General features: G+C 48.1%; 1 protein-coding gene across 1 annotated transcript; it reads right to left on the bottom strand.

The window, feature by feature from the left end:
- Positions 1 to 865: 865 nt before the first annotated feature.
- Bcl2l14 (BCL2 like 14) lies at positions 866 to 23292 on the bottom strand. The gene is made up of 6 exons (XM_041641453.1): positions 23111 to 23292; positions 15072 to 15523; positions 11333 to 11509; positions 8579 to 8649; positions 6098 to 6364; positions 866 to 1283 (listed from the first exon to the last, which is right to left on the bottom strand). The coding sequence occupies exons 2-6, from the start codon at positions 15514 to 15516 to the stop codon at positions 1245 to 1247; spliced, it is 999 nt and encodes a 332-aa protein (XP_041497387.1). The 5' UTR covers positions 15517 to 15523; positions 23111 to 23292; the 3' UTR covers positions 866 to 1244.
- Positions 23293 to 24001: the final 709 nt, after the last annotated feature.

Genomic DNA, 24001 nt, shown 5'->3' with positions numbered 1-24001 from the left:
GGTCTTTGTGTAGGTTGACACACTTGGTCATCAAGGATATAATACACTACTGTGATAACTTATGTTTATTTTAACAGAAAACACTTTTGGGCGGGTGCAGGGGGAGTGTTGAGACAAGGTCTTGAACTCGTTTTGTTTGTCTGGTTGGTCCCAAACGTGTAATCCTCCCACCTTAAGCTGGGGTTGCAGGCAGCAGTCTCCAGGTCCAGTTGACATGACACTCCTTTAACAGCGATCTTTCAATGCATTTATTTTACTAGTTGCCAACCATTATGCTCCCTCCAGGAATACTAAAATCCTAGAGCCCACGCTGGGGGATGGCACTGTGGGTAAAGTGAAAAGGCGGAAGATTTATACGATCTGAAGAGAAACCAGAGTGTGTTTGGGTAAAGTGTTAGCAGCCAAAGTGTGAGGACCTGTGCTTGAATTCACAGCACAGACCTAAGCAGCTGGATGTCTCAGTGCACATCTCTGGTGGTGAGATAGGAGGTGGAGACAGGAGACTCCCCGGAAGCTCACGAGCCATCTAGCCTGCAGTCTGATGCAATGCACAAGAGGCCATGCTTCAAACAAAGTGGAAGACGAGGACCAACACCCAAGGTTGCCCCTTGACCCCCATACGCATGCTGTGGCACGTGTGTGCCCCACTCTCAATCCCAGAAACCTGGTGGAGTGGAGGTGTGTCGCATGAAGAAATCTGCAGGCCATCACAGATTTTGTAGCAGGTTTTGAGGAAATGGGTCAGTTAATAGGAAACTCGAGTTTCTTCTCTAACGTGAACAGAGACATGTTCCTATAGTAAGCTTGAGACGATGCCATTAACAGACTTTCCCAAATGTCGTTTGAGAACAAACAGTACCAGAGACTAAAAAAGTAAAGCACATGCGCTGTTTATCGTTTCTCCTCAACAGACACGGCCAAATGGACCACTTTCTCTGTAACCAAATGGGACGGTTTCCATTCTGAACATGTACAGGTAAAGCCATCACTTATCTTTATGGACTCCCTCATGGGGACACAGCTCAAATAACCTCAACGCAAAGTCCATGCTACTGAGTCCTAAGAGCTAGGAAGAACAAGGCCTCTCCCGATGCCTCTTGAGTCAAAGGGAAGGATGGTTCTAGAAAATTTGGCCTCCGTCTGCTGCATACATTTTAATTTTCTCCTGAAGTCTATGCCGAGAGCAGTGGGCACAGGACCGCCGTTGGACAAGGAACCTTCCAGATGACAGATCTTTGGATGTTTCAGTCAACTTCTTCATGTGATATCCCAAGTATTTTTTCCTAGGGGAGGAAGGGAAAGAAAAGCCTTAAAATTCAAGGTTTGATTCACTGCTGAAGTAAAAACACAGGCTAGGAAAATGGACTGGAGTAGGGGGAAGTTGTGGACCGGCGGCTGGCATCATTGGGGTGCCTGCAGGGAGACCAAGAGTGAAGGCCTTCTGTTACTCATCTGGGGCTAACAAGCTGACCTCTGAAATGTACAAAGAGTTTGAGACCCCTTTTAAGATCCCCAAAAGGAAGGAAGGGTTGACGCCGATGGAGGCCGCAGTGACTGTGTGAACACACTCCTCACTCAGCAAGGACGAAGCTTGCTTAGTTTGTGCTGTGATTTGAGTATGAAGGGTCTCTCCTACAGACTCTTATGCTGAACACTTAATCCCAGCTGGTGACCCTCTTTTGGAAGGTTGTGGAACTTTTAAAGGGATGGGACATTGCTAGAGGAAGTGGATCGCTGAAGGTGGACCTTGCCCTTTGATAGCCTGGCCCTTCTTCCTGTCTGCTCTCTGTTTCCTGTTCACCCAAGATGTGAGGTGAGGAGTTCCACACTCCCACATCATGGAGCTGCCTTCTGCTCCATGACTACCACTCCTTCAAATTGTGCGGCAAGATAATCCAGCCTCCCTTAGGTCACTTTCTCCCAGCACTGAGAAAAGTAATTAACACAGCAGGGTTTGGAGATAGAGGTGACCCTTCTGTGCCTGACCCTGTCACTACTGAACAAGTATTGGCTCAGCATGCTTGATATATGTAAAGTAACAGGAGCTATGAGACAGACAGGAGGCACACACATACCATCCCAGGCTAACTGTAGCTGCACCAGAATGGTGAGCTGCAAGCTCAGGAAACCTTCAGTATGGAGACAAGAGCCCAGAGCTACCTTCCTCCCTCTCCCTCCTAGATTCTCCTCCTTTCTCTACTCCTTCCTCCTCCTCTCCCTTCTTTCGTTATGAGACAGGGTCTCGTAGCCTAGGCTAGCCTCGATCTCACAGCTATCCTCCTGTCTCAGCCTCCTGAAAGCTAGGATTATATGTGTATCACCAGGTCTAGCTCAAACTTCCCTAGGTGGCATCAATTCGTGTTTGTTCGTAAATATCCCTTCATCGATGGCTCTTAGCTTCCCAGTGCTTTCCTGGCCCTTTGGCAAACTCAGTTCTCTCACTTCATTTCCTCTGCTGTCTCCTGACTGACACTCTCCAGATTAAACCCAGCTAAGGCCAAGAGTTGAGATGAGGGTTTATCACAACCGGGATAGGCAAATTTGGACAGAGAGCACAGTGGTTAGGGCTGCGGATGTTTTGTGTGTGGCAGACTGTTTGCCTGGCGTGCACGAAGCCTGTGGGTTTGATCCCCAGAACAGGAGGAAATACGGAAGGAAGTACCTAAATCCCAGCACTTAGGAGGTAGAGGCAGGAAGTTTAGGAAATTAAGGACAGCCTGAGCTGCAGGAGACTCTGACCCAAAAGCAGAAGCAAAAATACACGCCTTTAATCCCAGCACTCGGGAGGCAGAGGTGGGCGGATCTCTGGGAGTTCGAGACCAGCCTGGTCTACAAGAGCTAGTTCCAGGACAGGAACCAAAACCACAGAGAAACCCTGTCTTGAAAAACCAAAAAAAAAAAAAAAACCAAACAAACAAAAAAACCCCAAGTACTGGGAGAGACACCTGAGCATGTAGCATCTTTGCGTTAGCATGTGATGCCCTGGAGTCAATCCCGAGGGACACAACACACACACACACACACACACACACACACACCCTTCAGCAATTGCATCAGTTTCTAATCTCAGAAACCTCCTTCCAAATTCCTCCTGAAGGACTGTCTATTTCCTCTGACGGAACCTGATTTTCTCTCGAGCCAGCAGCCAAGTTACATAAAATGTTTGCACTTGCTTTTCCTTCTTCTTTTATCTGATTACTGGAATTAGAACTGTTTTCTTTTTAATATTTACTGAAATAGAATTTTACCACAAAATTCTTCCTACTAAAGTGCATAAGGGTTATACAACCCTTACCCCGAACCCTAGGACCCCTTTGTCACTCCAAAAAGAAAGTCTGTCCCTACCAGTGGTCAGCCCTAGTCCCTCACCAAACTCCTTTCTGCCTCCATGAATTTGCTAATTTTGGACACTTTATAAATAAAACCATTTAACAAGAGGTATTCTTGTCTGGCTTCTTAGCATAATGCCTTTTTCAATTTTATTTTTCGATCACATATATGCAAGTGTGTCTGTGAGTGTGGGCACATATGTGTGGGTGTCCACGGAGGCCAGAAGAGGGCACTGGAACCCTGGAGTTATAGGCAGTCGTGATGCTGGGAATTGAACTTGGATCCTCTGAGGGCAGCAAATGTTCTTAGCCACTGAGCCGTCTCCCCAGCCTTGCATAACGTTTTCTAAGGTTCATATATGTTAGTGCTTTTTTATTTTTACAGTTCTGTCATATTCCATTGAAATGGTCTGTGCTTCATTTTGCTGATCAGTGTTCATTAGCTGATGGATGCTGCAGGTGATTCTGTTTCTGAACTCCGCCATGAATATTTATGGACATATTTCGGGTTAAAATGGTCTCCATTTTTGAGGGGTAGAGATGGTAGCTCTATTTTATCTCTATTTGTTTGTTTGTTTATTTTGTGGTGCTGGGGATCGAACCCATTGCCTTCACCGTGGCTCAGTATACACTCTACCGCTGGGCTATACCACCCTGCTGCTGACAATGCTACGTAACATTTTGCTCACATTTGTGAGCACTGCCAGATGGTTCTCCAGGGCTGCATGGTTCCGTAATTCAACCAGCAATTTAAAGAGGGAGCTCCCAGTCTCACAGAGTCTTTGCCATAAGCATCCCATTGAGTTCTTCAGCTTTTTGACTTACGTCTCTCCACCATTGAAACGGACATGCCCAGTGTCTTTTCTTTATATAGCCTCCCCGGAGAAACAGTGTACAAATCTATTGCCCATTAAAAAAATTAAATCTCTTGTCTTTTTTATTGTGAAATTGTTAAGAGTTCATTACATCTTCTGGATGGAAATCATTTAATTGAATACATGACTGGAAAAAAGTTCCCCCATTCTGTGTGCCTCTCCCCTCCAAAACTTATGTTTTTTTATAAGCTTGTTCAATTTGAGTTTTGCTCTCTTTCCTTGCTTCCGTCCTTTTCTTCCTTCCTTCCTTCCTTCTCTCCCTCTTTCTCTTTCTCCTTTATTCTAATCTCTTATTTTCCTTTCCATTCCCTGTCTTTGTTTCTGCCATCCTTCTCTTCCTCTCACCCCGCCCACACACACACTGGGGATTGAACCCAGGGTCTATACATGCCAAGCACGCACTGTACTGAGCTACATCTCTGGGCATTCCTTTTCTCACCCCTTGCCCCCTCACAGTGGTCAGGAAAGGAGGGCAGCAGAGGAACTCCATGGGATCTTGAGGGGAAGAAGGGGGAACTGAGACGCAGTTGAGAGCTCTAGCCTCCTGTCAGAATGGTTAGCACACTCCTGCTAACCGTTAGTTCTCCCGCACCGGTGGCCGCGCATGCGCAACACAGAAAGGAGCAGAGGCTGAGCTAAGTGGGAGGCCACTGAGGACAGTGGCAGGCTTTTCAGGCTGTGGGGAATGCATGCCACACTTTCTTGTGAGACCTAGGAGACCAGCCTGTGAGAAAGACTCAGGGACACTCTGGCCGTACTTAGAGTTGACGCAAGTGTCCAGCTGGCCCTGGAAAGCACTTGTGGACAGAAGCCCACGGATAGTGAGAGAGCATCCGTCCTCCTAAGACTAACCTTGACCAGTCAGGAAAGTTCAAAGTTGGCCTGATGTCAATCTTGAACAATTTGGGGGATGGGGAGTCTCAGAGAACACAGATCAAAGCTGGGGGAAGGGCTGGGACACAGAGGGGAGGCAGCTGATGTGATTAATTCACCTCACCAAAAATAGATGCAAGTTCAGTTGCCTATTTTTCAGTTTGTGTCCCAATTTCCCAGTTGAGGTCTAAGCAGCAATGACAGAATGAGCCTGAATCCCTGTGTGAAGATCAGCCTACATCCTGTCTGCATCAAGGAGAGAGAGCAAGTGCCCCTGCCCTCATCCGACCGGCAGAATTTGTGGAAGAAGAAATGGCATCCACTGAAACATTTGTCTCACCAGCTCCTGCTTCCTCTGACCCTTTGCCCCCTCCCCCGACATACCCTCTGGGAGTTCAGTAAATATTTGTGGATGAAGATGACCATTGCTAAAAATATGTTCCGATTGGTGGGACTTGTCTCTTGCCACTTGAGTATCCTAAATCCATGAGAACTGATTCCCAGATGTCTCCCCTCTGTCTTAATAAAGTTTTATTGCCCATCCCTTATCAGAGAAGATGTGTGCGTGTGTGTTTTCTATGTGTGTGTGAATGTGGTGTGTGTGTGTGTTGTGTACACATGCATGCATGCATGACTGTGTGTGCTGTATGCTTGTGGAGGGTGTGCACACACAAGTGTGAGTATGTGTGGTATGTATGTGTGTGTGCATGTGGTGTGTATATGTGTGTAAGTTGGTATGTGTTTGGTGTGTATGGTGCGTATGTGTGTGGTATGTGAGGGTGTGTGCAATGTAGTGTGTGTGTATGCATGCAGGCACATGTGTGTGCCTGTGGGGTGTGTGAATGTTAGTGTGTGTGTGTGTGCGTGTTTGTGTGTGTTAAGGTCTCACTATGTAATTCAGGCTTGTCCCAAACTCACAGGCTCCCTGCCTGGGCCTCCGAAGTGCAGGCATGCACCACAGCACTCTGTGACCACAGCACGCTGTTGAGAGGATTCGTTTTCTTACCGGGGTACACTTACCCATCCACCATTCTGCTGCACCCAGGGGGAGAAGTATTCTTTTAGGTACTTGGTGCCAAAGCCCAGCATCCTATTCATTGGGTGGTTGTCGATGGCTGTGAGCTTGGCGATGGCATCTATTGCAAGGGCAGCTTTAAAGCCTTGTGCTTTGACTTCTGATTCTCCTCTCGTGTCTACATCCCTCAGGAACAGGTCTGTGATAGTCTTGAACACGGAGTAAGACAGCCCATCCTGGAAGCTGCTCATCAAAGCCTTGTCTTTCTTCATCTGTGTATGAGAGGAAAAACAATTAGGGGGCACGTGGAAGGCCACTCCTGTAATCAGAAGCACCAGTAAGAAGCCCCTGGAATGTGGTGTCAATCATGGCATAGCGCCCTACAGAGTCAAGGGGAGTACCTGCTCTATCGGACCCTGGACTGCAGTGTCAATCAAGACATGGCATCCTACAGAGTAAAGTGGAGTCAGGTGCCTGCTCTACAGATTCCTTTTATTGGTACAAATAAGGGCAAAACTAAAAATCTTATTCGACACCCAAGTACTTCCCAAACACCAAGGATGGAAAGGAGTCATGGGTGACTCAGACCCAGGTGCTTACCCATGGGCCCACAGTCTAGTGGGGATGGCTAATAGTGTTCTGTGCTTTTCAAGAGGCAGGGTTATGATGGAGGAAGGTCATTGGTTAAATAAAAAGAAACTGCTTGGCCCTCATTGGTTAGAAGCTAGGTGGGAGGAGTAAATAGAACAGAACGCTGGGAGGAAGAGGAAGTGAGCTCAGACTCCACAGCTCTCCTCTCGGGAACAGACGCCTCAGAGAGACACCATGCTCCCAGCTCCCAAGCAGACACACACGATGAAGCTCCGACCCAGGATGGACATAGGCTAGAATCTTCCCGGTAAGCGTACCTAGGGGCGCTACACAGATGATTAGAAATGGGCTAAATTAATATGTGAGAATTAGCCTAGAAGAGGCTAGATAGAAATGGGCCAAGCAGTGATTAAATGAATACAGTTTGTGTGTTGTTATTTCGGGCATAAGCTAGCCAGGCAGCTGGGGTGCTGAGGACGCAGCCCCGCCGCCCTTATTACTACAGGGTTATGGATGGGATCTGAACCCTAGTGATGTCTTAGGGTGTTCACTCTGCCCTACCCTCTCACCGGCAGTGCAGTCTTGGGGACACTACCCATTTTTCACATCTATTTATTTCATCTTTAAACTAGTACAGCGTTGGACATAAAGGAGGAGTTCTGGGGGCACAATGGGGACAGGGAAGACTCCCCCCATGTATTTGCTTATTAAAATAAATAATAAAGAGGGGGGGGCTGGTGAAATGGTTCAGTGGGAACTTGCTGCCAAGCCTACGTTTGACTCCCAGCATCCTTGGTGGAAGGAGAACACAGGCTCCTGCCCGTCCCTGACCTCAGTGGTATTCTATGACACATGCACATGGACATCCCACTCACATGCAATAAATAAATACATGTAAAAATATCCACAGATTCCTTTTCCATTATTCTACCCAAGTGATTTCACCTCCCACCTCTTCCTCGAAACTGAATCTCTGTGGACTCGCTGCTTGAGCTCTGTATGCACAATGCTATAAACGTCCTGCTTGTTCTGAGGCCGCTCTGCCCCTGCCAGTGTTCCCAAAGCGCGCACAATCTACTCTCTTCTCTTTGGCCCAACATCGCTGGTTTTCACTCTGCACCTTCCCTAGGCCTTTCATCCCTTTTGGGCACCATTTTCTTCTGCTTTCCCCTTCTACAGAAGCCCACACACCGCGGCTCTGGACCCGAATTTCTCTCAACAGGTCCTGACCACAAAAGAAGAATCCACAAATCAGATCCCAATTGACAGACCCCAGAGATAGGTGACAGACTATGAGCACAAAAGAAAATGCCTTCTAACTCCAGTAGGGGCTTGTTCTTCAGTGTCATCTCACTTTGTAATGAGAAGGGCGGGTCTCCACTACTCCACAACGGGTTCCTGGGTTCCTACACTTCACTAGCCTGCCCCTCTGGGTGAGTGGCTAAGACAGATTTAAGCAGCCACAGTCCAACAACTGTAAGGGCATTTCAGACAGGATTGCAGCCTTTGAGTAGCTATCAGACACATAGCCAGGTTGCTGGGCAATTGCAACCATCCAGACTCCCCTGAGGTTCAGTTAGATGAGAAGGAGGTCGATAAACCTATGCAGCAAATGTTCATTTTTCCGATGTCTTTTCTTACAATAACACAGTTGTGTTTCTAGTTTCCAGAAATTCCAAGGAGGCTCCAGAAGATTTACTTCTGTTTTCCAAAGCGATTCATTTTTGAGATGCTGCCAGCGTGGAGAGGCAGACTCCAAGGGAAATAAAACTTAGAACTAAGTGGAAGCCAGGACTCCGGAGAGGACGAGGGTCAGAGCCTGGTGCACAATTCCATTGTCCTGCCCTAGTGCGTGGGCGCAGACAGGAACCACGTTAGCTCAAGGGACTCCATACCTCTCTTCCCAGCTGATCCCCTGAGTATTTCAGCAGCTCAACAATTTTGTTTATTACTTGATCCTCTCCGTCTGTTGGGGGAGAGGGAAATTCCAGTTATTTCTTTCAAGACAGGCACAAAAATAATAAACGTGTCCTTCCAGTGGCAACGCTTGTGGCTTGGTTATGGATGGAGAAAGGAGCAAGCATTCAAATCCTCAGTTGATAAATCTCACCATTCAAGACTTCTCCAGTCCCATCCTTGTCTTTTTGCTCAGTGCCTCCTTCCCCTCCCAATTCTCACTGAGAAACTTATGACTTATTTACTGTATGAACACTGGTGAAGACATCAGTTCCACTAGACATAATCCTGTCCATGAAGAGACTTAAGAGACGATTCCCTCTTATTTTTTTTTTAATTTTTATTTATTTTGCCACAAAGTAATATTTACATACAGCCTACCCACACTACACTTGCTGGGGGTCAAAGCCGGAGCCTCATGGTTTCTAGGCAAATGCTCCACCACTGGGCCACACAGCCACTCCTTTTTCTTGTTTTCAGGCTATTTCTCAGCAGATGGTATGTTTGTTAAATATAAATTCCCTGTGTGTGTGTGTGTGTGTGTATGTGTGTGTGTGTGTATGTGTGTGTGTAAGCCCATGTGCACATGGGGACCAAGTGTCAATACCGGATGTCTTCCTTGATCAGTTTTTGAGACAGGAGCTCTTATTGAACTCGAGCTCAGCTGGCCTGACTGCCAGACAGCCCCAGAGATTCCATTTTCTGTGCCATCCTTGAGCCCATGATGCAGGCACGTGCCACAGTGCACAGCCCTGTACGGGAGCTGGGGATCTGAACTCAGGCTCTGAGCACGGAGAACCCCTTACCAGCTGAGCCAACTTCCCAGCCCCATAAATCCCACGTCTGGATCATATTTCTACCTTTGTCAGAAGCATGGGGCCAAACTTACAGCCCAAATGTGAAGTGACATTTTCCTGGCCTGCATGTGGGAACCAATCTCATTCTTTTTATTTTCCTATGTATTTTTTTTTACATTTTTTAAAACTTGGTTGATTTTTATGTGATTGAAGTTTATACCCTGTATTCCATGTCTCCACAATAAGGTGGGGTACATGGGAACGAAATGAACAAATTCCTGAGTTCTCCAGGATGAAACGGCAGTTGGACAAAGCCAGGCTATCGTTGGCCTGGGCTAGGATGGCTTTTCTCACAACTTGCCACTTAGTAAACATAACGGTGAAAGTGATCACCACTGCAGAACAGAATCCAAACAGAGAAATGTCAGTTACCGAGGGAATCGAGTTTCTGACTTACAGCCCAGTCTCCGAAGCGATGTGGGACCCACATGTTTATCTTGGCTAGCGGCGAGGGAGGCCGGGGAATTAATGGAGCAAAGCCCAGGAAGGTGTAGGAAGGAGGGGAGCGGGGAGAGTGGCTAACCTGGGACTCACAATGCCTGGGAGCAAACAGGCATAAATCTCCACAGCCCTGGGTGCAGTCTCTGCTTCCATCTTTCCTGGAAAGATGCTGTGCTGGAGTCCTGGATTCCTCCCGCATGCAGGGGTGGTGTGCAGGGGAGGGGAGGGGGGCGCCTTGGCTTTGGCTGTCTGAGGATATCACTTTCCACCTCCCAGGCACACTTGGGAGGACCACAAAGCCCTAGCACTTTCTTTCTGGCATGGACGGCTCCTCGCTCAGAGCCCTGTGGCAGTGTTCAGTTTCAGATGTGCAGCAGACAGTGGATAAAGCCCCAGCCCTGTTTGGGGATCTGAGACACTGATGCCTCTGTGGGCTTTTGCGTTGTCCTTCACGATGCTACAGGCCCACGAGCCACTTGGTCATCATCCTTATACCCTCTACTAGAGGTTGGGGAGAGTTGAGAGGAAGGTCAATGATGAAGGAAGGCAAAACTTTCTCCCTTCTGTTCTCTTCTCTCGGCCCAGGATTCCCACACAACTTCTAGAACCCTGTAGGGGTCCCAGCCACTAATACTGTGTGGCAGTGACTGAGCTAATCTGGTCCCTAATGCTCACTTTTTCAACACCTCCTGAGCCAGACCTCGTGTTGCTAGATCAAATAGGAATCGTTCCCCACAGGCTCATGTTTTGAATGCTGGTCCTTAACTGTTGGTACTGTTTGGGAGGCTGTGGAGATTTCAGGAGGTAGCATCTAACCAGAAGCGGTAGGACAGTGAAGGTATATTCTGACTGGCCTCATCTTGCTTTCTTTGCCCCCTGGTTGATTGCAGAATGAACAACTGCCCCCTGCTGTACCCTGCCTAAATGCATGTGGTTAAGCAACCACGGATGGAACCTTCTGAAATCGTAAGCCAAAATAAATATTTTCTCTGATCAATTGCTTCTGCTAGGCAGTTTTCTCACGATGGCAAGAAGAATAACTACCGCCCTGTGTGTGTGACAGCCTGGGTGTTTCCCACGAGGCCTGGGTTGGGTGATATTCTGACTCTATGCACAACCACTATAACACGACTCGACCTGACATCTCCTCCTCTCCCTCCACAGGAGACGTTTCTTCTGACTTAGCAGTGAGGTGACGTGTTGGTTGCAGAGGCTCATGGCATCTCTGTGCCATGGGCTGATGCCTTCAGCTAGAGCTCACGGTCTCCATTATGTTGGTGCAAAGCGGGCTGAGATTCCCAGTGCACAGAGGCCTGAGCTGCGTACTTACAGGCTTGCCCATATACTTGTATCCGGCACGGGCTCAACCCCACACATGCAACAAGGAAGGCTTACCTTTCTTTGAATCGCAAGTTCTAGATTGAGCGCCTCCACATCGAAAGAACAGACGCTCTGGGGCACTCTCTTTGAACTTGAAGCTGCCTCTCTGGTTGTGGTAATCTTCCGGTGGCGGCCAGGAGTACACGATTTCAGCCACTCGGTTAGCGATACAAGCAACTTTGGGGTCTACAGCTGAAAGAAGAAAGAACAGCTCAGAGGGTATCCCTAGAACTAGGGCTGCTGTGTGGACTGCCCCACTGCTTGGGATGAAGAGGTCAGCCTAGCACGAGAGAACTATGCCCAGGAGTTCGTGTTTGAGGTGGGACATTTGTCAGAAGGGACTAGCAATTCTCCAATGGGGCTGGGATGAGGGGGCAGTATACAGCTACACTTCCACACCCCCATCTTTCCCCCTTGCCAGAGAGCACCAAGGGGATAGCTCACTACTTGACAGAATGCTCATGCTGCTTTTATTTTTATTCTTTTAGATTTATGTTTGGGGACACCCTTTACACCTTGGAGAGGTAGCCTCTGAGGACACAGGAGAGTGTTCAATAACTTGATACTCCTTGCTCTTGTGACCACAGATTTCCCCTTTATGTATAATAGAAAGCATTCAAGTTGGGCTTATAGGTAAACAAGGTTGCATAGATGCAGCCAGATGTGGTGCTCCACATCTGTAACCTCAGTACTTAGGATGCCAGGGCTGCAGGATCATGGGTTCAAGACCAGCCTGGGCTACAAAGTCGGACTTGATCTCAGAACAAGTGCACGAAGTAGAACTCATCCTTAATGACTTTGTCATCCAGGAAGTGACATAGTGTGTGTTTCCGCTCGGGGCAGGGTGGTTGACACTGCACAGACTCCCTGACTGTTATTGCTAATCAGACACGAATCAGCTTGTGTCTGCTTGAGGGAAGCATGATGGACCACGTAGACGCGGTTGACGTGATGGGCAGGAAGCCTGTCACTGGTTTTCCACCGGTCACTCCAGCATAGGAACTTGAGGCAGCTGTGTTTGGTACCGAATGAAGCAGCTAAGACAAATCACACTGTGCTTGGAGAAGACTGTCCATTCTTGAGACTCAATGACGGGGACTAGGTCAAGCAGTTGGGGTCAGTCTAGGCTACAGAGCGAGGTCCTGTCTCAAATAAGTAAATAAATATGCAAATATAAACATAGAGTGAGCCGGATAATCTAGAAAGCCACCTGTGTCTTTCTCTTTTCTTCCCGCTTAGATTGGTGATGCGATTTCTAAACATGCATAAAACTATGTTCTCTGGTATGTACAAAATATTATATGGCTATTCGGCCTCAGATACAGTTTGGCTGATAAACCCACTCTCTCTTTTAGCTTTATCTTTTGTTCTTAATCTCACCTGAAAGCTGTTCTTTGTTTTTTTCTTCACCTATTCCCCTTTAAGAAGGAAGAGAGTAATATGAGCAGTTTCTTTAGACGATGTAGGGGGAAAGCCAAGTGATACTTCTGCTGTGTCATTTCCTTCAGGAAATGGGGATGAAGATGGCAGAAACTCCCTGTCTCCCTGTGCAGACCACACTGACCCACAAAGTCAGGTCCCTGGGGCCTCCAGGCTCCCAGCGCCAATTGCTGCTGCCTGTGTTGGGAAGGATGCGGCAGGAGAGGAAGACAATGAGCAGCCCTTCTCTCTTGGCATGGCTGCAGCCTCAGCCACCCTGGCTTTCAGGGAATAGATGCTTCGATTGGCTCAGAGAGTTAAACAGAGCTGGGATGAGAGATGGTCTCTGTGTGGTCCAGGCTGTTTCTCCTTCAGCAACGCCCCACCAGAAATTCTCGCTGCCCCTTGAGTTCTGCACATCCTCTGGGTCCTGGGTCCTCATGGCTAAGATCAAGTTCCCTTGGTCACAGAGTGGTATGAGCCTTCCTCAAACAGCGGAACCTACTCCAAAAACTTAAGAAGCTAGCAGCACTTTAAAACTGAGCTGTTACTGCCATCTGTTGACTAACTATGGACAAGCCTGGCAGGAAGGGGTACTGCGGAGGTGGGAGTGGGGAGGAAGATGGACTGGGCTTCTGCTGAGATCTGTGGTGGAGGTAAACCCTTAGTGATAGTGTCTTGTTTGATAGTGTCTTGTTTTTTCTTAGCAAGGGAAAACTACATCAGTTTTTTTAAAAAGTCAATTTTATTTTTATTTTATATACATTGGTGTATTGGTGTATCAGATGCCTTGGAACTGGAATTACAGACAGCTGTGAGCTGCCATGTGCGTGCTGGGAATTCAACTCCAGTCCTTTGGCAGAGGAGTCAGGGCTCTTAACCACGGAGCCATTTCTCCAGCCCCTTTGCCCATTTTTTTAAGGGTGGTTCACATTTTTTTTTTCTTTTCAGAAAGCCTTTCTTTTTAAAAAGATTTAATTTATGTATTTTCTGTATATTGGTGTTTTTGTCTGCATGTACATCAATACACCAGAAGAGGGCATCAGGTCCTATGGGACTATAGAACTTCTGCGAGCCACCACGTGGGGACTAGAAATGGAACTTAGGATCTCTGGAAGGGCAGCCAGTGCTCTTAACCTTTGAGCCACCTCTCTAGCCTGGTGGTTTACGTTTTGTTTTTTATTTTTCAAGACAGTGTTGCAGTAAGCTGGCTTCCAACTTGCTATGTAGCCCAGGATGCCTGGAACTGGCCATTCTTTCCCTCCTGAGACCTGATGACAACAGGTATGAGCACCACGCCCAACTGAAAAGCTATTTGCTTCTATTTGCCTGCCCTCCTTCCTTCCCTCCCTCCCTCCCTCCCTCCCTCCCTCCCTCCCTCCTTTCTCATCCTTGTTCTTCCTTTCAGGCCCACGTCCTCTCTCCTCTCTCTCTCTTCTCTCTCTTCCCCTTCTTTTCCCTTCTCTTTCTCCCTCTTTCATTTGGTTTTGTTTGTTTGTTTTCTGAGATAGGGTCTCATGTAGCCCAGACTGGCCTCCAACTCACTATATAGCCAAGGCTGGCCATGAACTTCTGAAACTCCTGCCTCCATTTCCTGAATGCTGGAATCACTGACTCTTCTACTTGATCTTTCCATCAACCATAAGTAGGGAAAGGTGTGATCTCCCTGATATACAGGTATAAACACAATTCCCAGGTGTGATCTACCCGATACACAGGTGTAAACACAGTTCCCAGCTGTGATCTATCCGATACACAGGTGTAAACACAACTCCCACATGTTATCCCCCTGATATACAGGTGTGAACACAGTCCCCAGGTGTGATCTACCCGATATACAGGTGTGAACACAATTCCCAGGTGTGATCTACCTGATATACATGTGTAGACACAGTTCCTAGGTGTGATCTACCCGATATACAGGTGTGAAATCAGTTCCCAGGTGAGATCTACCCAATAGACAGGTGCGAACACAGTGATCTACCCAATATACAGGTGTGAACACAGTTCCCAGGTGTGATATACCTGATAAACAGGTGTGGACACAGTTCCCAGGGTCTCCAGGGGTCAGCTGGCCTAAGAGAAGGTGCCTGGCTAAGGTGCCTCCCTTTGTGCTCCCTTCTTGAAGCCAGCGTATTTATGGTCACTGAGCCAGAAGACCTCTGCAGCCACCATTCACTGCCCCTTTCTTCCTGTCTTGGGACAAGTGGGTGGTTATGATGGAGATCAATGACATGGAAAGCCCAGGCCTATCTTCAGTAGGTCGGAAGAGGCTGGCCACTCAGCACGCGCGTGGGAGGAGATGGGTGTGAGAGAGAGCCCTCCATGAGCCTACCTTCACTCTCCAGGCGCTGATCCACACTGGAAAGAGACCTAGCCCAGTGCTGGCCGTGGAAGCCGCTCTGACGCTCTACTGCGAAGGGGCCCTGAACACCCTGAGTACGGACCTCCTTTGGGGAGCTCGGTGGGCCTTCCTCCTTCTCCGCCGCTCTGAAGAATGTTCTCCAAGAAGACTTCTTCTTGCCAAGGCTTATGTGCTTTCCACTGGAGGGGGAGCCTCTGCAAGGCACTGAGGCCTGTGTCCATGAGTCAGGTGACCAAGTCAACAGTGCTTTCTGGGACAAACTTCTTGTTCTGGAGAGCTTGGGTGAGAAGGCAGCTGGGGGGCTTCTGAAGACATGGTGTCTGGCGTAGAAGGCCAGGATTTTGAACTCGATGCTGTTTGGGTCGTCATCCTCCAGGGGGATGTCTTCCAGGTCACACTCACTGGAGCTGCACATGTCGGGTCTGGAACGACAAAGGGCACGTGGTGTTTGTTCTCCGTCTAGGGGAGTTTACCTTGCAGGTTCAGAGAAAGCATGGGGAAGAACCAAAAAAACATCCTTTGGTTCTGATCCCACATTGCTAGAACAACCAGGAGTAACCAGTGTCAGAAAAGCCACCACGTTACTGGGAAAGAAGAGTCAGAGCACAGATAGCTCCAGGTAACAGTGGGATAAGAGCTCTAATAAGGTGAAGTCAGCTGGGTATGTGGAGGCAGGGACAGGCCAGCTTCAACCAGAGGAGCAAGTGAAGGCAATGGAAAGACAGAAGGGTTGGACTGGGTATGTAGATACATTCAACTTTGAAACCGTGTGGGCAGAGAACAGACTGGTGGGTGCATGTTTGAAGCATCTGATGGCCAGAGCTTGTACCATGTAGCCCAGGCTGGCCCCAAGCTCACTAAGTATGAATCGTTCAGAGAAAATAAGTAAACAGGCAGCTGTGGCCAGACTTTGGTGGCCTTAGACCACCAGGCTGAGGGGTGTCTGCTTCTTCTATGGATCCTTTCAAAGGAGCTCAAGGCTGTGGAGGGGGAGAGGGGAAAGATTATTCTTATGGGAGGGGGCAACTCAGGAAGTAGAAATAAATATGCGCTGTCAGTTTTTCCCTCTCTCCCTTGTGAGGTACCTTCTGCCTCCGCTTGCCTGGTTTGTTTCCTGTGATTGGCTCTCTAGTTAGGCTGTCGCCGGGTAAGAGCTCCCGTATTTATCTATTTTACAAAATTGAAAGACACCAGTGGACGTAGTGGAGAGCTTGCCCGTGTTCAGGTGGGAGAGGACATGATCGCATACATGATTTAGAAAGAACACCCCAAGCCTAGAAATGGGTGGGAGAGGCTCAATCACCCTGATTTTTACCCAGGTAACAGAGAGAACCACCTCTGCTCCCTTTCACTCACGGAGGCTGTCATAGAGTTACCCCCTCTGGGTCCGGCTAGCATACCTTTGCCTTGGCCTCACTATACGCTAAGGACTACGTTTCCCTTTTCATCCCAGCTGCCAGAAAGACCGATCCTCCACTTCTCATCTCATTCAAAGTTCGGCCAAGGGTGCATCATCCATCAGCTCATGTTTCGTGTCTGATGGTCTGCAGTTCTAATCTTGCCCACACCAATGACGAGTTTTGAGCCCTAGGGAAGACTACATTATGTCTCTGACCCTGAACTTTCTGTAGATAGACTAGAAATTGTTACAGCCATTGAGGGGGGCAGGTATTGTGAGTGTAGAAGACAATGCATGGGATGTCTTGACTCAAAGGTGATAACAATGGGGCTGGTGAGATGGCTCAGTAAGTCAAGTGCTTGATGCACAAGCCTCACAACCTTAGCTTGGTCCCAGAACCCACATGGTGGGGAGAGAACTTCGTCCATCCGGTGGTCCTCTGACCTCCACTTATGCCCCGTGGCCTGTGTAGCACACACACGATACACATCCAACAATAATAAATAATATATGTGCAACTATAAACATATGGATATATATAGGTCTATAAAGTGGTAGCTAGGCCAAGACTGGTGGCTCGTGCTCAACACTCAGGATTCTGAGGCAAAAAGATTATAAATGCAGCTACTATTCTATTTTCTACTGTCATGTGCACATCAAACAATGACAAGGACATGTTTTGAAAGCGTGACATTATGGAAACAATGTGTACTGGTAAAAGCCGATGGTTACCACATCACTTGGTGATATAATCTCAAGGGATGACCCTTCTCTCTTATATTAGGCCCTTGCTGACAAGAACATCATTGTGTGGTGCAGGACCATGTAACTTTCCCTGCCTCCGTCCTTGGTGGGGCTCTTGGCCATGTTCCCTTCTCTCACTGGTCCTGTTGGGTTTTTACCCTGGTAGCTGAGGATGCTGTGATCATAAACAAACAATAGTGATCTTAATGGAATCTGCTGGCACGTCCCGTCATTTCTTTCCACCAGATCCAAAGGAATGGGATAGCATTGCAGACAGAGATTAAAGCAGTGGGACGTGGTACAGACGGGATAGCACCTGCAGACAGGGACTGAAAAGGCAGGACATGATACATGCAGGGAGAGCATCTGCAGATAGGGACCGAAGAGGCAGGATGTGGTACAGACAGATTGGACTCTGTTGTGGGGCTCATGGTCATGGTCTGACAGCTTCAAACTCACATCATTGGGCAACTCAGTCTCTTTCCTTGTTTTCCATATAGACTGAGGATCAAGGGTCAAGGACACAGCTCAGTGACAATATGCTCGCCTAACATGCACAAGGCCGTGTGCTCTCAGCACAGTAAGAAAACAACAAACAAGTAAACCAACCTCCTCTTGTCAAGACTGAGAATGTTCTTGCACTCCCCTACCTTGGCTTTGATGTTTGAAGGAGGGCTAGGGCTCCAGTACCTCCCCAGGTAGTGCTTCCTGTTCCTGAGGTGGTATCCCTGCTTTATTTAGAAGAGGCACCACTGGCTCCTCTGAGGAGCAGCTTCATGGCCAGGCCCAGACCCTAGCTAGGCAAGTTCAGTGGAACGCAGCTGGGAACTGCAGGATGGGGGCCAAAAGTCAGGTGAAGATTGAGAAGCAGAAGTGGCTTTCCCAGGGGGGCTATGGGCAGACTTGGGAAACCCAACACTGGCTAAACACCTCCTTCCAACACAAAGCAGCTTCTGGTAACTGGGTGTGATCAAGCACTCAGGGAGAGCAGCACACAAGGGGACCCTAGCCAGCATCCTTCCTCCCCTTCTGTTCTTCACATTCAGGGCCAATTCCTATGCATTGGTATTCTGTCTTTCCTTAACTGCTCCAATTGCACACCCAGGATGCCTGAGGTTTAGGGCTCTGTCAGGAGCCGCATGACTGTCTGGAGGACATGATTCTTGCCACTAGCTCCTCCACTCACCCATCCCTTCTCTACTCCCCCTACCACATCAGATACTCTGTTCTCTTTACCATCGTATCTCACTTGGCCCCAGAGGGAGATCTCCTCCTCTCCTTCTGGTTATCCCCCAACCCAGGTCCCATCCAGTAGCCAAATGATCTCTGAAGACTGTACATTTTAGAGCCTGCCCACCATGGCTTAGTCACAAAAGCACCAGCTCTGCAAGCCTAACTACATGAGTTTGATTCCCCAGACCCCACATGGAAATCCCGGAGTGGCATTCATCCGTATGTGGTGACAAAATGAGAGAGAGAGATTGGAGAATCACCTGAAATGTGGCGGTCTTGGCTAGGGTTACCGTTGCTGTGGTGAGACAGCATAACCAAAGCAAACTGAGGAGGAAAGGGTTCATTCAGCTCACGCTTTCACATCACAGCTCATCATCAAAGAAAGTCAGGACAGGAACCCAAACTGGGCAGGAACCTGGAGGCAGGAGCTGATGCAGAAGCCAGGAAAGAGCGTGGCTTCCGGGCGTCCTCCTCAGGGCTGCTCAGCCTGCTTTCTCATAGACTCCAGGACCACCAACTCAGGGGATGGCACCACCCACAGCGGGCTGTGCTCTCCCTCATCCATCATTCATTGAGAAAATGCCCTACAGCTTACCTACAGCCCAATCTTGTGGAGGCATTTTCTTAATTGAAGATCCCTCTTCTTTGATGACTCTAGCTTGTGTCAAGTTGACATAAAAAATGAGCCAGTACAATGTCTCATGGGTCAAACAGCCCGGAATAGGCATCATGGAAGAAAGTATATGAGAGCCTGCCTCAAAACAAGGTGAAAGGGGAGAACTCCCCATGGTCGTTTTCTGACCTCCACACTTGCACTTCACTTCAGTGGCTTGTATATCCCAGTCCCACCCCCAGAGGATGATTTAAGACCTGAATCATATCAATCATATCAATATCATATCCTGGACTCAATGGCCGATTGCCCACCGCTAAAGCTAAAATGAGCATTTTGTGCCATTATTTGTGATTAACAAAAAAAACCAACCAAACAAACAAAAACCCAACCCAACGACTCTTTTTTTTCATATTTATTTATTTATTTATTATGTATACAATATTCTGTATGTGTGTATGCCTGCAGGCCAGAAGAGGGCACCAGACCTCATTACAGATAGTTGTGAGCCACCATGTGGTTGCTGGGAATTGAGCTCAGGACCTTTGGAAGAGCAGGCAATGCTCTTAACCTCTGAGCCATCTCTCCAGCCCAACCCAACAACCCTTATGTGATGAAAAAAAAATCAGATCTTACAGAGATGGCTCGGCTCTTAAAAGCACTTACTGCTTTTGCAGAGGACCTGGGTTCAGGGTCTAGCACTCACATGCTGGTTCCCAACCATCTGCAATTCTAGTTCCAGGGGATCTGATGCCCTCTAGTGGCCCCACTGGCTCCTGTTTATATGTGGTGCACATAAACTCATATGCTCACAACATACACAAAAGAAAATATATAAGAAGATTTTAATCTAAGTCTCTAGCTCCAACACCAGTTTCACAGGGAGTACAGAAGGCTGAAGCCCAATGTTCATGAGGAAGTAATGATCTAAATTCAGAATGTGGTCAGTGCTGCAAGGTAAACGCAGATGAATTTGTGGCACAAGCCTATAATCCCACCTACACAGGAGGATGAGGCAGGAGAATTGCAAACTTGAGGCCAAGCAGCGCTACATAGAAAGACTCTGTTTCAAAAAGAAAGAATGAGGCAACGGGCTATTTTTCTTACCGTACGGAGCTCATATGCACACAATTATTGCAGACTAAAAGACACTTAAATGCATCCCTCGGATGCAATGAGTGGCCCTCAGGTCTGGACTCAAGCCCATTTGTCTTACAAAGATGCTGCTGATGGGGGACAATGGGGGCGGTCTGACTACGAGGAGCGCTTCTCACGGCATTGAGCCGTATCTCTATGAGTTTGTGCTGTGCCTGCAAATACGACAAGAACGTTTACAGTGTAAGAATATGACAGCTAATCTCCACTGTCACCTGACTGGATTGAGAATCTCCTCGGGGACACACTTCTGGGTGTGTCTGTGAGGGCCTTTCTAGAGAGGTTTAACTGAGGGAGACCGTTTTGAATGTGGGTGGCACTATCCCATGAGCTGGGGTCCTGGACCAAGGAGAAAGGGAAGAAGAGAGCGTGCTGACACCAGCAGTCACCTCTCTCTCTGCTTCCTGACAAGAGACGCCTTGTGACCAGCTGCCGGAAACTCCTGCCACCACGAGGACAGCCACTTGCCAGGCCTTCGCTAAGTGTGAGCCCAAATAATCTCTCCCTTCCTTAAGTTGTTTCTGTCAAGTATCTTGTCCCAGCAACAAGAAGAGTGACCGATAGATACGAAGGGTGGAGCTTTGCCTAGCGTTCCCAGCACCTAGAATAGTGTCCAACAGCGTGCAGGTACTGAACAAACATGAAGAGTGAATGAATGAATGAATGAATGAATGAATGAAAAGACTGACAGATTAAACACGAGGCAGCTGGCGGAATATGAATTTGGGCAGTTTGTTTGATAAATTACAAATAAATGTTCCTATAACTATGCCCGCAAATATTACAGATGGAACTAAAATGCAACTTGCTTATCTGAAGTTCAAATGCAAGTGGACGTCTTTCATTTGCTAAATCTGACCACGCCATGAATAAAAGACGCTGCTGAAAAGTCCTCAGACCTAGTGGATAAAGCACTGGGATTGAAACCAAGGCAAGGGAAAGAGTCGGCCCAGAAGTACGGCCACAGTGGGGTTTTCAGGCCACAGTGGGGTTTTCAGGCCACAGTGGGTGAGTCTGCGGCTCCGGTGAGACTGAGCCCAGACTTCTCTGGGGAGGGTTTTGGAGGCTCCCTTTTAAATTAGGCAGTTTGGATCAGGTGTGGTTGGGCATCCAGTTAATCCCATTCTGAGACAGTGTGTGTATATATGATCAAAATACCCTGCATAAAGACGTGACATTCTCAAAGAATAGACAAAATGAAGGATTTTAACGTTTGAAAGGTACGGGTTTTTCTCCACACCGAACCTTAAGGAAGAGTTAGTTACCGCAAAGCTGAAAACTTGGTCTTAGCTTAAAGCAGTGAGAGAATTTTTCATGTTTGACGATATCAGTTCTCAGTGATCTCAGTGACCTTTCTACTTAATGAAAGGCACCCCAACTTCTTCAGAGGCCTTATGCTAATTTGGGGATTGAGGGACACACCCTGTTTCTTACCCTGCAGGTATAGCTTTTTCCTGGTTACGGCCCACACTCTCAAAGGCAAATACAGCAGCTTGATGGCCTCTTTTCCCTCCCTGAGGGTGTCCTTGAGAGCATCCTCTGTTAGAACTCTTTTGGAAGCACCTGACTGCAGCCCCCCTCCATCCCCCGGGCCCTGTGGCCTCTAGTCTGTGTTGGTGCGGATGAGATTTCACTTCCCTCCTGAGGCAGGTGGGTAAGCGCTCAGAGGAAGTAGCAGGGAAATTTCACTGTTCCTTGAGAGGCCTCCACAGTCTCGTGCCTGGCTTCAGCTGCAGCTGGAGCCTCGTTTGGTTTGCCTCACCTCTGTTTGGCTTGGGGGTGAGAACCTGGGAGAACCCACAGGCCTGACTGAGACTCCATACTAGCACACCCCCTCTCAGGGAGGTCTCTAGGCTCAGCCACAGGCTCCATTGTGCCTCATCACCCCGAGCTGCACCTTCAGCGTCCTGGGCCCCTTTGCTGGGTGGACTTTGTTTCTGCCTTTCTCCAGACCCCTGTGTGTCTCCGGTCTTTCTGACCTCTCTGTCATCTCCAGGGATAAGACATAGTTTTCAGTTCTGAAGGTAAGATGAAGAATGAGATGAAATGTTTTAATTTCTTACCACAGAAGCTAAACCCAGGATGAAAGCCCTGACTGGGAAAGTGGGGCAGAGAACTCAGGGAGAAGAGAGGTTTCCTTGGGAAGTCTGCTGGGACTAGGCTCAGCACGCAGGTTCCTGCAGAGTGCTCATGTCTCTAGGCTCAGTGGCAGGGGGTCCCATCCTGCACCCCAAAACCCTGCTCCCAGGTGGATTCACCATCTCTGCAGGCTCTGACTTGCTATCACACCATCGCACACCTTGTATTTTCATCGAAAGAGGAGAGTAAGTTATAAAGACCACAGTCATGAACTCTTCACCATCCAAACACCTCTGTAGAGAGAGAAATAAAAACAGAATCCTTCTGCTGGGTGTGGTGGCTCACACCTCCAATCCCAGCACTGTGGAGGCAGAGGCAGGCAGATCTCTGAGCTTGAGGCCAGCCTGGTCTACATAGAAAGTTCCAGGACAAGCAAGACTACATAGAGAGACCCTGTCTCAAAAAAATATATATATATATATATATATATATATATATATATATATATATATATATACACACACACACACACACACACACAGAGAGAGAGAGAGAGAGAGAGAGAGAGAGAGAGAGAGAGCCTTCGTAATCTATCCTGCCTTTTTCTGGAAACCCCAGTCAACTAACTAACTTGGAATGAAATGCTTTCCATTCCAAGGCTAACAGAAGAACATTCGTGACAGGGGCCCCAAGTTCTGAATTAGATGGCTTCTTTTGGCCAATGCAGCCTGGCTATGAGCACCAGAGGGAGTAGAGACAGAAACTGGTGTCCCGTGCTGTAGTTACCTGGTCTGCTGGCTGTCAGCCGCTTTCCTCTGGCTTCAGGTCAGGTGTCAGGTAGCTATTTGTACACCTGTGTCTCTCTCTCTCTCTCTGAACACGCAATGACAGGAAACTTTCTTCTCCTGGCTTCTCACGACACAGCCCAGTGACTGGGAGCTCCCTGGGACAGGATCCTCTGGTTTGGGACCAAGACTGAGGAAAAGAAGCCACTTCCTCATTAGGCTCCGCCTCCAGCTCTTTAACTGAAGAAGAGGCTGCCCTTTGCTCAAGTAATTTGACTCGAAAAGCACTGAGATAGCCTTTACTAATCACTTTCTCAGCCCTGGGGAGCAAATAGGAGGACCTGGCTTGATGGTTTTTCTGCTTTGCATTTTATCAGTTAGTCAGTGTTGGCTGGCCCTCTAATCTGCTGCAGGCACACACTGAACCTTTCAAAGGACAGCCAGTGTTTCTATGTTTCTATTTCTTGTAAACGATGCACTGTTACACAGGAGCCTTTTTATACTAGCATTTGCAATATGTTGCCACTGTCCTTTCATGGCCTTTCTCTTGAGCACCCCCCTCCCCAGTCCCCTTTGTTCCTCTGGGTAGTTTTACTTCTACTTTCCTGTCACATACATCGTCATGATTGAAAGTAATCCACTGTGTAGACAGGCTACATTTCTTCTGTTGTTGCACGCCTAGGCTGGTTGTATCACTGTGAGCAGTGCTACACAAATCAATGGGCAAGTGACTGGCACGTGTTGACTGAGTCCTTTGAGCAAACCAGGAGTGTCCCCTGGTTTGTCTAGTTTAGCTTTTTGAGGAACCACCATGCTGACTCCCATAATGGCTAATTTAACTAGTCTAACCTTCCGATGAACAGGGCACGAGAATTCCCTTTGTCCACACACT

Source organism: Microtus oregoni, unplaced genomic scaffold (assembly GCF_018167655.1).
Source record: "Microtus oregoni isolate MIOR12 unplaced genomic scaffold, Mior012 000002F_ref0000024, whole genome shotgun sequence".
Taxonomy (NCBI): Eukaryota; Metazoa; Chordata; class Mammalia; order Rodentia; family Cricetidae; genus Microtus; species Microtus oregoni.
This window is presented reverse-complemented; position numbering and strand designations above follow the sequence as displayed.